General features: G+C 32.3%; 2 protein-coding genes and 1 non-coding gene across 3 annotated transcripts in view; 2 read left to right on the top strand and 1 right to left on the bottom strand.

Moving 5' to 3' along the window:
* The window catches only part of LOC125871081 (60S ribosomal protein L18-2), a 271,584-nt gene that overhangs the window by 81,858 nt on the left and 174,736 nt on the right, over positions 1-14,990 (bottom strand). The gene's annotated exons all lie outside the window — the stretch shown is intronic.
* On the top strand, positions 156-4,432 carry LOC125871045 (putative E3 ubiquitin-protein ligase RF298). Its single transcript, XM_049551631.1, has 5 exons — positions 156-215; positions 556-615; positions 1,171-2,217; positions 2,498-3,477; positions 3,710-4,432. Exons 3-5 carry the CDS (start codon positions 1,245-1,247, stop codon positions 4,187-4,189), a joined length of 2,433 nt encoding a protein of 810 aa, XP_049407588.1. The 5' UTR covers positions 156-215; positions 556-615; positions 1,171-1,244; the 3' UTR covers positions 4,190-4,432.
* Positions 14,289-14,370, top strand: TRNAS-UGA (transfer RNA serine (anticodon UGA)). The gene has a single exon. It is a non-coding gene; the product is annotated as a tRNA-Ser (tRNA).

Below are 14,990 nucleotides of genomic sequence, written 5' to 3'. Positions count from 1 at the left end.
AACCCCTTGAAAATGGAAAAGAGTTTTAAATTCCATTTAATTATAGATGAGTTAGAGATTAAATACAATGTACCTAACCATAATTATCATCAAGCCAGTGACTCTATATAAGGAATCCAAATTTCAGTGTTTGGCACCACAAACAAAAGACTACTCATAGCTTGTGCTCCCAATGGAGTTTACCCTTTCTTGATTGTGCCTTTTCAAAGCCTTTGGTGAGTGACCATTTTGATTTTGGATTGAAGTTTTGTTAAATCTAGTTTCATTCTTGATCTCTCTCTCTCTCTATATATATATATATATATAAAGAATCCATTTTTTCACTTTTGGTACAACCCCTTTTTTAGGTTTCTTGATTTTATTTATGGGATGAGTTTATTTAGGTTTCAAAAGATTGTTTTCTTTATTGGTTTCTTGATAGAATTTGAGGTTTGAGGTTTTCTGTGTTCATCTTCTTTTTTGGCAATTTAGATGCTTCCCCCCCCTCCCCCTCCCCGATTCATTTGAGTGATTTTTTTTTTCAGAATTAATTTATTTGAGTTATTTTTTTTGCAGAAAAAGAAGTTTTTTATTCAATTGAGTAAGTTTTGGGATATCGTTTATTGTGACTCAGAGGTAATCTTTTTCTTTTTCTTTTATATCCATTTCATTTGGTAATGTTTGGGAGCTCGTTCGCATTTTTGTTTGAATAATGGATACATGATTTCCCTTTTGTTTTGGCAATTTTTAATTCCCTACTGCTATGTTTTATTCAATTTTAATCCCCGAATTACCGTTGAATGATGTTACATTGAAGGATAGAGATTTGAGTAACTGATATATGGTAGAATTTGTAATCCTTATAGAATATTAAGTACTTCTTTGGCAACTTCACCTGAATAATAATGTTGCTGGTTTATTGAGCTAATTGGAGTTGTTTTTATTGATGTCAGCCTGTCTTTGGGAGTTCCACATATACGATTTCTACTTAATTGTGATCACTGGAGTTAGTTGTTCTTGTTGCTATCAGCCTGTCATTTTTGTTTTTTGTTATTTAGCCTATCAAATAAGCATTGCAATGTGGTTTTCTCCTTTTGTTTGGCAACTCTAATTCTCTGTTGTTGTTATGTGTTATCTTAACTTATAATCCCCACACGTCCATATTATCACTTCGATGAATTTTTGTTGCAGGACCGGAAATTGTGGCTAGACACTTGATTGATCAAAGTACAACAATAATAACACTCATAGAAAACATAATCAATATGGTTGATGATAACATCAGTGATGATGCCAATAAAAAGTCGTTGGTGATTTCAGACAAGAAAATAGGAAGCATGAATAAGAAGATGTTAGTATCTGAGCTTCCTCTAGGAACTCTTACTGATTCACCAGTGTCATGTCTAACGGAATTTCCAAAATATGAATTATTAGAGGAAGCACCGAAAGAAAACACTATTTTTGAGATCGACCCATTGAAGGGCGGGTGTCTTCAGTCTGATGCGGAACAAGAGGTGGAAATGCCACCAGATACAGATTGGGAGGATACTATAACTACTCAACTTCTTGAGCTTTTAACCCAAAATTTGTCCACAGTTTTCCAGAGTGCAGTCAAGAAGATTGTCAAGTGTGGATACAGTGAGGAAATTGCTGAATGGGTTATCATGAGGAGTGGTCTTTATCATGGAAGCAAAGACGCTATTTCAAATGTAGTTGATGGTGCCTTGGCTTTATTGAGTAGGGAAAAGGTTTTCGATATTGATAGACCTGTTGTATTTGAAGATTTACCGAGCTTGGTTAATTACACATTGCTAGAGATGATATGTGTGTTGAGAGAGGTTAAGCCAGCTTTGCCAGTTGTAGAAGCATTGTGGTGGCTATTAATATTGGACTTGAATCCAATACATGCATGTACAATGGAAGGTTATCATCTGGTTGAGTTATGCAGTCAAGAAAGTCTAGGTGATAGCTCATCTGGTTTGAATCTTCCCCAATCAAAGATTGAGGCTTCCGATAATACTCAGTCAAACCCGAATAAACAACAGTTGTCAAAACCTTTTACCCCAATTGCTCAAACTTTGCAATCCAAAGTTCCTATTGCTAGTGCATCCCCTCAAGAACCTGAGTCTAAAAATTCAAATGTTTGTCAAGCGGCAAAAGGAAAAGGAAGTTCCACACCTTTTCCAAAAGCAGAGGCTAAATCGAAAGGAGCAGTTTTAGAAGACAAAACGGGGGCAGGTAAAAATTCCCTAGATTCCAAGAAGGATTTGCGTAGGCGAAAGACATATCAGTTTGAGAAGAAGAACTGCAGAAGCCGTACGAGTAAGAATATCAAGGCAAACATGACTGCCTGGGAAAGTTTGGTTTTGGACAAGAATGTGAACTTATCTTTTACTGGTGTAACAAAGAAGAGTTCACACTCCAAAGGAACAACTTGCATTAAATGCAATCAACCTTTAGCAAAAGCAAGTTCTGATAGTCCATGCCTTTCCACATCCATTGCACCTNTCGGGGGCAGGTAAAAATTCCCTAAATTCCAAGAAGGATTTGCGTAGGCGAAAGACATATCAGTTTGAGAAGAAGAACTGCAGAAGCCGTACGAGTAAGAATATCAAGGCAAACATGACTGCCTGGGAAAGTTTGGTTTTGGACAAGAATGTGAACTTATCTTTTTCTGGAGTACCAAAGAAGAGTTCACACTCCAAAGGAACAACTTGCATTAATTGCAATCAACCTTTAGCAAAAGCAAGTTCTAATAGTCCATGCCCTTCCTCATCCATTGCACCTGCAAGTGACACCTCCAAAGTGCCACCTATGCAAGATAATGTAAATGATAAGGATTTGGATTCGTTAGCCATGGAGCTCAAGTCCAGCAAAAAGGCCCTAGACAACACAACTATTTCTTCTACGGTGCCAGATTATTTTGTTGGTATCCCATATGATGAGTCTATGGGGAAATATGTCCCTCAAAATGAGAGAGATGAAACTATAATGTTGCGAACTTCCCGTTTGAAATCACTGCAGAAAGAGCTCCAAGGGTGGTCTGATTGGGCAAATGAGAAGGTAATGCAGGCTACCTGGAGGCTTGGCAAGGACCAGGCTGAGCTTAAAATGTTGAGGCAAGAAAAAAAAGATGCTGAAAAAGTTCACCAGGAAAAGGAAATGCCGGAGAAAGACACCATGGAAAGGATTATGGAGATGGAGAAAGCGCTAGTAAATACTAATTCCATGAGTGAGATAACTAATTCTCTTCTTAACACTTTGGAGATGGATAATGTTAGACTAAAAAAGGATATAGAGGCCTTAATGCTCTCCACCGGTAAAGATGCTATGAACTTGAATAATGCTTTGGCAAAGGAGCAGGAGGCAATAAAAAAGTGTCAAGCAGCGGACATGGAGAAGCACTCATTTGCGGAGGATTTATCTACTATCAAGCAGGAAAAAACTTCTTTACAACAGCAGCAAGAGAAAGCCAACAGGGTTGTGGACCAGTTTAAGGTATTTTTATTCTAGTAATTAAATCTTTTTGTCTGGTTCATTAAAATGTTCTTTTACAAATATAGTAAGTGTTTTAGAGTCTTCAGGCTGGTAATGACTAGTTGTATTTTTACTTATCGCCTTCGGTAATAGTGGTTCAAGCATTCACTTATGTAGTCGTACTGATAATGCACTTGCTATTTGATATTCCTTCTATTATATAAATAAATTTGTAAATATTTATGAATTTCAGGTCCTATTGAAGCAGGAGGAACGGGTGAAACAAAGGTTTCTACAACAAGTTGATTCTCTAAAAGCTGAAAGAGAACAACTCCGTGTTCACGGAAAAGTGCAGCGAGATAATTTTAGAGAAAAAGTAGAGAGAAACATGCAAAAGTATAAAGAAGATATCCAAAAGTGTGAGAGTGAAATCTCTCTGTTGAGATTCCAATCTGAAAGATCAAAAATAGAGGCACTTAAACGAGGCATTCCACAAATGACAAAGGGTTTAGCAGCCTATGCAGAAAGTTATGGCTCTAATGTTCTAAATGTGGAGAGGGAGTGTATTATGTGTATGAATGAGCAGATATCAGTGGTTTTTCTCCCTTGTGCTCATCAAGTCCTTTGTGAAGATTGCAATGTGCTTCACCAAAAGAAAGGAATGGAAAAATGCCCTTCCTGTAGGACACCAATTAAGGAGCGGATTAGTGTCCACTTTCCTGATTCAGAATAGTTAGCAACTTCAAAATAGGAGTAGGAAAATGAAACTTGTCATTGTATGTTTTTTTTTCAGATTAAATCTATGTACTTATCGTCAGGCCTTTCTTTCCTACCGTAACTATAATAGTTGATAGGAAAATGCAAAAAGGTATAGAGATATGTAGAAAGTACATTTGAAAAGAGTTAGAAAGAGGGAGACGTGCTTAATGGTCGTTGTTAATCCTCAAGTTTGATGGTTTAATACATAATGTTGTTCTATGTGCTAAAACTTAATCTTCCTTAAGCATTTTGTATACTTCCTCAAGCTCCCAAAGTATGATCTCAAGTGTTTTGCACTTACAACAATTTTTTCTTTTTTTAATTTAACCATTCGTTGTTTGAAACGTAACATCTTGACAAATTTTGTTCCACCAAGGGGTAAATGTTCATTCACATGATTCAAACTCGAGATATCTTGTTCTTATTTTCCCTTATAGCACCTGCCAAACAAAAAAAAGTCTATTTCTTTGCTGCATTCTATTATCTTACATCGGTTTCCTATCCTTGTTTTCAAAATTAACTTCATATGCAAAAGAGTAGTTGGATCTTGATTGTCTACAAGCAAGAAGTCGAACATCTTTTAATGTTATATATGGACAAAGATGATATTATATTACTTATAGCCGTTTCATTTTGGTTGATTTGGAAGTAAGTGATTCTGTTTCTACATAAGTTAAATTTTTAGTGGAAATTCTTCCTTTGTCTAGATATATCTACTCAGTACTAGTATTCACCTGTTCACACTGGATTTGAAATAGTTGCATACATGTTATTGCATTATGTGGATGTGGTTTGATTAATTATTTTCATTATAGGTTCATCTGAATTAGGTGATTTTGATTCAGACTCTATATATGTGTAAATAAAAGTGCCAGAGCTGGGATTTTTATGAATAAATCTTTTATGTTTTTAGAAAATAAAATATTCTTAATATATTTTATGATATTTCTTTCCTTTTTTCATGTTATCTCGAATGATCATACATACGTTACATTGTTGAAAACATGTACAACTTTACTCTTAAAATCCTCTATTTGTACTCAAATATATTTTATGGAAAAGAACCTTGGTCTAAAAGTTCACATGTTTGTCAAGCAAGTTCCACACCTCTTCCAAAAGCAGCAGTTTCAGAGTTGATGCAAGTTTAAAGAAGAAGATATTGTTAGCTAAGGTGGAATCTGGAAGCTGGTGTGTCAAGTTAGTTAGTTGCAACAATGCAAGTCCTGAAGTTAGTTAGCCTAGAGTCTGTTAGAAGCCAATAATTCCATTCTATAGTCTAGTACATTCCTTACAAGTGTATAAAGCCAAGATGTAGATTGTCTTGAACATTCATTCTGTTATGATAATAATACACACTCTCTCTCTCTATCTCTTCTCCTTGAAGCCTAAGTCTAGCATAAAGGCCCCAGGCAACACAACTATTTCCTCTGCGGTGCCAGATTATTATGATGAGTCTCTAAGGAAATATGTCTCTCAAAATGAGAGTGATGAAGCTATATTGTTGCTAACTTCACATTTCAAGACACTGTAGAAAGAGATCCAAGGGTGGTCTAATTGGGAGAATGAGAAGGTAATACATGCTACTTAGAGGCTTGGTAAGGACTAGGCTGAGTTTAAAATGTTGAGGCAAGAAAAAAGAAGATACTGAAAAAGTTCACAAGGAAACAAGAATACCGGAGGAAAACACCATGAAGAAGATTTCAGAGACAGAGCAAGAGCTGGTAAATAGTTATTACATAATTGAGACAACTATTTCTAGTCTTACCAGCTTGGATGGGGAAAATGTTGTACAGAAGAAGGGGATAGAGGCCTTAAAGCTCTCTGACAGTGTGTATGCTACAAACACGGATAAAGCTTTAGCAAAGGAGCAGGAGGCAGTGAAGAAGCGTCAAGTAGGGGACATGGAGAAACGCTCATTGTAGGAGGAGTTATCTACTATCAACCAGAAAACAACTCATTTCCAACAGCAACAAGCAATAAGAGAAAGCCAACAGGCGTTTAGACCGTATTTTTATTCTAGTAATGAAACTTCTTTGCCTAGTTAATCAAGGTAAATGTTTTTTTATCAATATAGTTAGTGTTTTAGAGTATTCAATCCACTCAATATCGATTATAATTTCAGATTTTTTACTTATTCCCTCTGATAATAGTGGTACAAGCATTCACTTATGTAGTCCTTCTAATACGACACTTTCTATTTGATATCCTCATTTAAATATTGGGAAAAAGGATAAATATACCTCCGAATTATCGTAAATGATATGCAGATACCCTCTGTCATACTTTTGGGACATTGGTGCTCCTGCCGTCAAAAAACTAGAGCGTATATGCCCTTCACTCTAACAGAAGACTAAATAGGGATACGTGCGCAATCTTATCGATGAATAAGATTATGACACGTGTATTTCCGTTAGTATAAAGGGTATATATGCTCTAGTTTTTGGACGGCAGGGGCACCAACGTCCCTAAAGTATGACAGAGGGTATCTGCATACCATTTACGATAGTTCGGGGATATATTTGTCCTTTTTCCCTTAAATATTTATGAATGTCAGGCCTTATCAAGCAGGAGGCAAGGGTGAAACAAAGGTTTCTATAGCAAGTTGATTCCCTGAAAGCTAAAAGAGAACAACTATATGTTCATGGACAAGTGCAACAAGATAATTTTGGAGAAACGGTTGGGAGAAACAAGCAAAAGAATAAACAAGAAACCCAAAAGCATGAGACTGAAATCTCTCAGTTGAGTTTGCAATTCAAAAGATCAAAAATAGAGGCACTTAAACGAGGCATACCTCAAATAACAAAGGGTTTAGCAGCCTATGCAGAAAGTCTTGGCTCTAAAGTTGTAAATATGGAGAGAGAGTGTGTGTGTTTTGTGTATGAATGAGCATATTCATGTAGTAACTAGATCAATTCTTTCCAATAGTCATTGCACCAGAAACAACCACAAACATCACCAGAACAACAACACCAGAAAGTCAAATCAATAAAGGCAAGACCACACTAATTAAACGGGTCATTTAGTTGGGAACAAGTTATCTCAGGATAATTAATCATGAGATAAGTTATTTCATCAGTTATATGGGATAACTTATGTCATCAACTTATGTCATCACTCTACGTCTGGTGAAATAAATAATCTTCTAATACCTTCCACCAAACGTGGATAAAATAATATGCACATCACTTATTTCAGCTAACAAGTAGAAAATAATTTGACTATACAATTACAAAGAACACAATTAATATGAGTCAATTAGCATTGACCAATCATAACACAATTTGATAAAGAAATAATGAAGACTCACCCCCAAAGGGTAAAAAGTTCCTTACCTAGGTTTTCGAATGGAGAGGCTAAAAGCATCCATGAGTCGGGGCTGGGTCGATTATAAGGTCACTAAAATAATCACTTGTGCCCCAATTGTTTTGGGCCTCAATTCATTGCTACATAAAATATCAATACATATTAATTGTAAATACACAATATGATAATAAATAAGCATATATTTGTACTAAAAATAAATACACACAACCTTAATTAGTAACGAAATAACAAGAAAATGTGAGATATTTATAGTACACAATTACACATATTCAAAGGAAACAAGGTATGTCTATTACTCCTTCCTTTCATTTTTACTTATCTACTGTATTGATATTTCACTGATTCAATTATTAGTAAATCTTATTTTGTGAACTCACATATTAATATATTATACGTAGATATACTATCATTAAAGTTTTGGCCTTAAAATTAAATATCTATTAATATGAGTTTATTTTAGATAACTTTAAAACTCATGAACATTTTCTTAAGTATGTTGGAGACTTATTGAAAAGATATATTTTCAACATGGCACCTCAGAATCTTTAAATAAGCATGGTCCTAAAATCAAAAGAACAACTAAAGAAAGCAGTCTTCAAGGTTTAGAATATCATGTCTTCTTCAATCAAGTTATTACAATAGAACAAGGTTAGTTCTCTTTCCATTCCTACATATTCGTATCTCTGTGTAGTGATTTACTTGTGATCTTTGGTGGACTCTATAAAGTTTTCTAACATTAGTTCCTAATTTACCTTTATTATTAACTAAAGTCATTTTTTAATATAATTAAATCCAGGAAAAATTATGCGGATGAGAAAATCTATACTAGTTAATTAGCTAACATAGATATAGTTTGAATTAATAACGGCTCACAACATACTTTAAGTTGTAATTACATCATTTCTCGCCTCTCTCTCGCCTTTCTCCTCTTTTATACATATACAAATACAAAGTATACATATACATATACAATTATATGACATATATATAAATATTATTAGTCTCTCTCCATTCTCTGTTCTCTCTCACTCGCCTCTCTCCTCCCTCTCCCAATCTTGCTCGCCTCTCTCCTCTCTCTCCAATCTCACTCGCCAGATATACAAATACATATGTATACCAGTTACATATATACAATTATCTGACAAATATACATATACAATTTGTCTCTCTCCACTCTCTCGTTCGCCAGATATACAAATAAATATGTATATATCAGTTACATATATACAATTATTTGATAGATATACATATACAATTCGACATATTTACATATACAATTCGACAGATATACGTATACAATTAGCCTCTATCCACTTTCTCACCTCTCTCGCTAGCCTCTTTCATCCCTCTCCCAATCATGTTCGCCTCTCTCCTCCCTCTAACATGTAGCTACAAATCGTAATTAGCAAACTATAGTTATGGAGCATAATTAAGTTATTTTTGAGTGGCTATAAGAGAAAGTTTCCCTTTAATTTATTATATTTAAAGTTTAATACAACAAAATAATTATTTTATTTATTATTTCTTTAGAAGCATGTCAAATCAATATAAAACAAGTAAAATGGACAGAAGAAGTATTCCATTATGTTGGGCTCCGATGCAGCTATATATTTTGTCGGAAAAATTACAGAAATCCCACATTTTTATTTACTTATTACCATTATCCCCAATAAGTTTTACAAGTCTCCAAAATTCCTCATTTTCGCGCATCAAATTAGTGTATCTCGCGCATCAGATTAGTGTATCTTGCACATCAGATTAGTGTATCATATATAAAATGTACATCAGATTAGTGTATCATGTATAAAATGTAATGTATCTTATATAAAATGTAATGTATCTTACTTAACGATTAATGTATCTCGCGCATCAGATTAATGTATCAGCGCTTATATTATTGTATCCGTTTGAGGAATTTCTGTAATTATAAACTTTTAAGGGATAAATTGTAATTATGCCTTAAAAGTATGTGATTTCTGTAATTTGCCCTATTTTGTCCCAATTAGTGTGAAGTCATTTGACTCAACGAAACTTAAACATAAAAAAGACAAGACTTTTCAAATTTAACCATTTCTTTAAGATGGAAGAATAGAATTTGAAGCTTAATATCAAATTGTTACTAAAATAGAGTATTATCATTACGTTTTAGATTGACGGAAAAAAAAGGTAAATTATGCGGTTAAGCAAATTTATACTACTTAATTATTCATCATAGCTATAGTTTGCTATAATTATCACTCGCGATTGATATTAATCATTAATTACGTGGGCTGACTTCGAGTTGTATAATTAGCCACGTTTGTATAATTNNAAGCTTAATATCAAATTGTTACTAAAATAGAGTATTATCATTACTTTTTAGATTGACGAAAAAAAAAGGTGAATTATGCGGTTAAGCAAACTTATACTACTTAATTATTCATCATAGCTATAGTTTGCTATAATTATCACTCGCGATTAACATTAATCATTAATTACGTGGGCTAACTTCGAGTTGTATAATTAGCCACGTTTGTATAGTTCGCCACATTTGTAATATTCGCAACTAACAATTCTTTGTTTGATTTGTATTTGTATACGATGATTTATATTTGTATATGACGATGGTTTCCTTTGATTTTTCAGTTTTGTCACCATATACATTCAATCTTTTTGTGTATAACTTTTTATAGTTTGTATAAACATGTAGTTTTCGGATTTTGTATAATATAATTTATATAATGTAATTTGTCTAATATATTTTGTGTAACTGTTTAAAGTTTATATGTTTATATTTGTGTCAATTCGTTATTTCAACTATTTGTATAATTCCGGACTTTATATTACTCAATTATACAAAAACACACGAATTATACAAATGTAGCCGCAAATTATACAAATGAGATGCGAATTATACAAATTATTGCCCTTTCTTGCTCGCCTCTCTCTTCCCTCTTCCAGTATCGCTATCCTCTCTCCTCCCTCTCCCAATCTTGCTTGCCATATATACAAATACATATGTATAATATACAATTATCTAACCGATATACATATACAATTCACGTCTCTCCCACTCTCTGCCCTCTCTCGCTCGCCTCTCTCCTCTCTCTCTCAATTTCGCTCGCCTCTCTCCTCCTTATAACATGTAGCTACGAATCGTAATTATCACACTATATCTATGGAGCGTAATTAGGCTATTTTTGAGTGGCTATATGTGAAAGTTCCTCAAATAAGAGTCATGTCACATATAGTGTTTGTTGGAAAGTTTTAAGAGCTTATTTGGATTCATTTATTTAAAGTGTTTTTAAGTTAAAATAGTGTTTAAGCACTTTTAGAGTATTTGAATAAATTTAAAAAGTATTTACTTTTAAGTTAAAAAGACAAAAATAAGCTAAAAGCAATAAACCTATCAAACAGGCTCAAAGATAGATTCACACAATTTCTCCCAAGGCTCCTATGGCGGAAGGAAAAAGGAATAACTAATTGTGTTATAAATTTTAGGATGAACTTATTTTAAAATTACAAAATAACTTATTGTGAAATTAGTTATTTTGAAATTGTAATAATATTTTTATTTCATAATAATATTTGTATTTCAATAACAATTGTATAATAAATAATATCGAGATAATTTGTTTCCAATCAAACGAAAATGTATACTTGTCACTAATAATCTAAATATTACAGTTGATGTATAAAGACATATATATGACATGATAATGAAATCTTCACTTAGTTTTGACGAAATTTTTTGACTAAAAGTAGTACAATCTTATAAACATAGAGAACTATTAATAGTATATTTGAGCTCTAGCCAAAATTTAAAGTTCTATTTTGGTCACATGGCATTTTATGGACGTGTCAATGGCCAACATTCAATTAGGGATTTGTTAGTACATTTCTTAGAGGATTCAAGATATGAAAGTAGAGTAATATGATTAAAAAAAATTAAAGCAAGTATTTTTTTGTTGGAAAAATTACAGAAATCTCACTTTTTAGTTTTATTATTACCATTATCCCCTATAAGTTTTACAAATCTCCAAAATCTCTCATTTTCGCGCATCAGATTAGTGTATAAGCGCTTATATTATTGTATCTCGCGCATCAGATTAATGTATCAGCGCTTATATTATTGTATCTCGCGCATCAGATTAATGTATCAAAGCTATATAAGTGTTGATACATGCGCGAAATACAATAATATAAGCACTGATACATTAATCTGATGCGCGAGATTCAATAATATAAGTGCTGATACATTAATCTGATGCGCGAGATACAATAATATAAGTGTCGATACACTAATCTGATGCGCGAAAATGAGGGATTTCTGTAATTATAAACTTTTAAGAGATAAATTATAATTTTGTCTTAAAAGTATGTGATTTCTGTAATTTGTCCTTCTTCTTTTTTTGTATAAGGTACTTTTGGAGAAAGTTACTTGGTATTTTATTTATGGGACGATTTCATAAATATACAATAAAGTAATTAGTTTATAATAAATATAGCTATAACGTTTTTATATTAAAAATAGCCCAAAAGCAACCAAAAAAAAAATCGAGGTTTAGCCACGCGAGAACTGTGGCTAAATGGGAGAAAAATCGTGGGTAAAGGCTACACTTTTTATATCTCTAGGTATTTCTCACATTAGAAAATGAAAACAATGCGATGGACAAATTTCTAAACTCTTTCATACATATGACAAAAAAATTCAATAAAAATAAGTATTGTACATGTAATGTATCGATATTATATAAATAGTAATGTAATGTATCGGTATTGTATACATAGTGTATAATCATGTATATTGATGTATATCTGTATCAAAAAAGGTACATACATCCATATACACTGATTATAAAATATAGTATATAAAGTATACACTGACCGTATAATATATCATATTTATACATGAACTATACATTAATTATACATTATGATATATTCAACAAAAAGTTGAATAGAGCTTAACTATACATGAAGTATATGTTGACTATCCATGAAGTATATAATGACTATTCAATTGAGCAACTCAAAATCACCTTAAAACAGTCCCAAATTTTAGATATGAAATCCTCTCGTTGTTTCGAGTCTTTTGATATATAATTCTCTCAAAACGATTCATGTTTGTAGTACGTCGAATATTTTATAAAAAAAAAACAGAAGAAGGAAAAAGGAGACGAAGAAAAATGATGAAGCACAAGAAGAAGAATTTGTGGCTGGAAGAAGAAGAATCGAAGAATCTGAGAATGGAAAAAAGTCGAAGAAGAAGAAGAATTTGTCTTTCTTGGAGAAGAGATATAATAAATGTGGATTAATCATATCATGCATGGTAATTTTGTCCGAATTGAGCTATTTCTGATAATTTTGTAAAGTTGAGTCAGAAAATGGTTAACATATGTTATGAGATATCAGCGGGTGTAATTTTCCCTTTTATTTATCCTTGGACTAATAGCTTATTTGTCCAAAAAAAAAATTAAAAAAAGTTATTTTAAAAAGTATTTTTGAAAAGAAATAACTTGTGTTTGGCTAATTAAACTGAAAGTACTTTATCAATATTAGAGCAACAATTTATGTTCAGCGAAAATTTTAATTAAAAAAAAAATCTTTTTTTAAGCTTTTTGGAAGGGTTTTTTTTTAGTATAAATTATAGGAACCACATATTATAAGTACTAAATAACATCTTATTCCTTCTAGTTTTCTATTTACCAAAAATCTCTTAAAAATGATGTTTGCGGGATACATAGCGTTGTGCACAGGATACATTAGGTTTGATACATTCCACATAGCGGGATACATAGCGTTGTGCACGGGATACATTAGGTTTGATACTTTCCACATTGCAGGATACATAGCGTTGTGCACGGGATACATAGCGTTTGATACATTCCACATAGCGGGATACATAGCGTTGTGCACGGGATACATGCGAGATACATAGGTAAATAAGAGATTTTTGAAATTTTTGAAATAAATAGGGATAAATGAATATTAAGGTAAGTAAAGGAGTGTAGTTAAGTAATTTATCTTTTTTTTTATCCTTGTTCCTAAAGCTTGCACAGAACATCACAACTCGATAAAGTAAACATTTCTTTTTAAGGAAAGTACTCCTTTCGCTTTATTTTGTTTGTATTACTTTTTTTTCTAATCCAGTTTTTTTAAAAATGTTTCTTTTCTTTTTTGACAAATTTTTAACTCTAACTCTCTACTTGACATATTTAAGATATAAAATTTAAAATTCTTCTTTACTTTTTAAACTTTAGGTGTGTTTGTACGAAGGAAAATATTTTTCTAGAAAATGTTTTCTTGGAAAACAAGTGGATTTCTAACTTATTTTTCATGTTTGGTTGGTGAGTAGAAAATTTTTCTAGAATTTTTTTTTTTAATGTTTCATTGGTGAATGAAAAATATTTTCCAGAAAATATCTTTTATTTTGGCTTGAGACTAGAAAATACTTTTTAGGAAAATAAGTTTTGACCCGAAAAACAACCCCGATAATCGATCTAGGACTCGACCTTGACACCCGAACTAGAACACGACCCAGGCGACCGTTCCATAATTCTACCCTAAGATCTGACCCGAACTTCCAACCCTGAAATATATTTTTTTTAAAATAAAATTGCAGGGTGCCCGGGGGTGGGCGTAAAAAATGAAATTTTAAAATATTTTTCAAAAACATTCTTTGTTTTCTAGAAATTGGCCAAACCCATAAATATCCCAGTAAAATTAATTAGAATATATATTATTTAAATAGTGAACGATAAACATATGTCGATATGTCCGAGTGGTTAAGGAGACAGACTTGAAATCTGTTGGGCTTCGCCCGCGCAGGTTCGAACCCTGCTGTCGACGCTTTTTTTTATATATATACTTATATTAAAAAATTATTTGAAAAATACAATAAATTTCAACTCAAATATCAAAATAATATTTATAATAAAATGGTTAAAGTTCACCTAGTTTGAATTTGAAGTGATAAGTTTTTTACATTCTTAATTACATATATAAATTTGATCATAATATAAATTACTTTTGATAGAAAATGTTTTCATCGTCAAAGTAGAATATTTGCAATCAAATTAAGTAAAAAAAAAAAGAATAATAATACTAATTAGTTTTGGAGTATTCACTTTATACATTACTTCTAGACCTGGCTCTTTTGTCCTTTCGTGTCTCTATTGATGCTTATAAATAATGAAGAAATTATTGGTTCTCTCGATTGTCGTAAAGGTTAATGTATTTATCGTACTAAAGTGTTATTTGAATCCTGTGATTTTTAAAAAGTACATAATAATAATAATAATAATATATTTGAATCCTGTGGTTTTTAAGTACTCATCAAGGTCGAAGAAGAACAGGATTAATATTAATGGCATAATGTAACATATATTCTTTATCATTTTTTTAGGCTAATCAATTGATTTTTTAAAAAAAAAAAAAAACAGCTTTTAAGCACATTAGCAGAAGAAGTA

The sequence above is a fragment of the Solanum stenotomum genome, chromosome 7, assembly GCF_019186545.1.
Source record: "Solanum stenotomum isolate F172 chromosome 7, ASM1918654v1, whole genome shotgun sequence".
Taxonomy (NCBI): Eukaryota; Viridiplantae; Streptophyta; class Magnoliopsida; order Solanales; family Solanaceae; genus Solanum; species Solanum stenotomum.
Note: the sequence above shows the minus strand (reverse complement) of the source record. Positions and strands in the feature narration are given on the sequence as shown.

Excerpts from the sequence above, each read along its gene's own strand:
- LOC125871045 (XM_049551631.1), top strand. The coding sequence starts at position 1,245 with ATGGTTGATGATAACATCAGTGATGATGCCAATAAAAAGTCGTTGGTG. Across the intron at positions 3,478-3,709 it reads GGGTTGTGGACCAGTTTAAG|GTCCTATTGAAGCAGGAGGA; the intron begins GTATTTTTATTC and ends TATGAATTTCAG.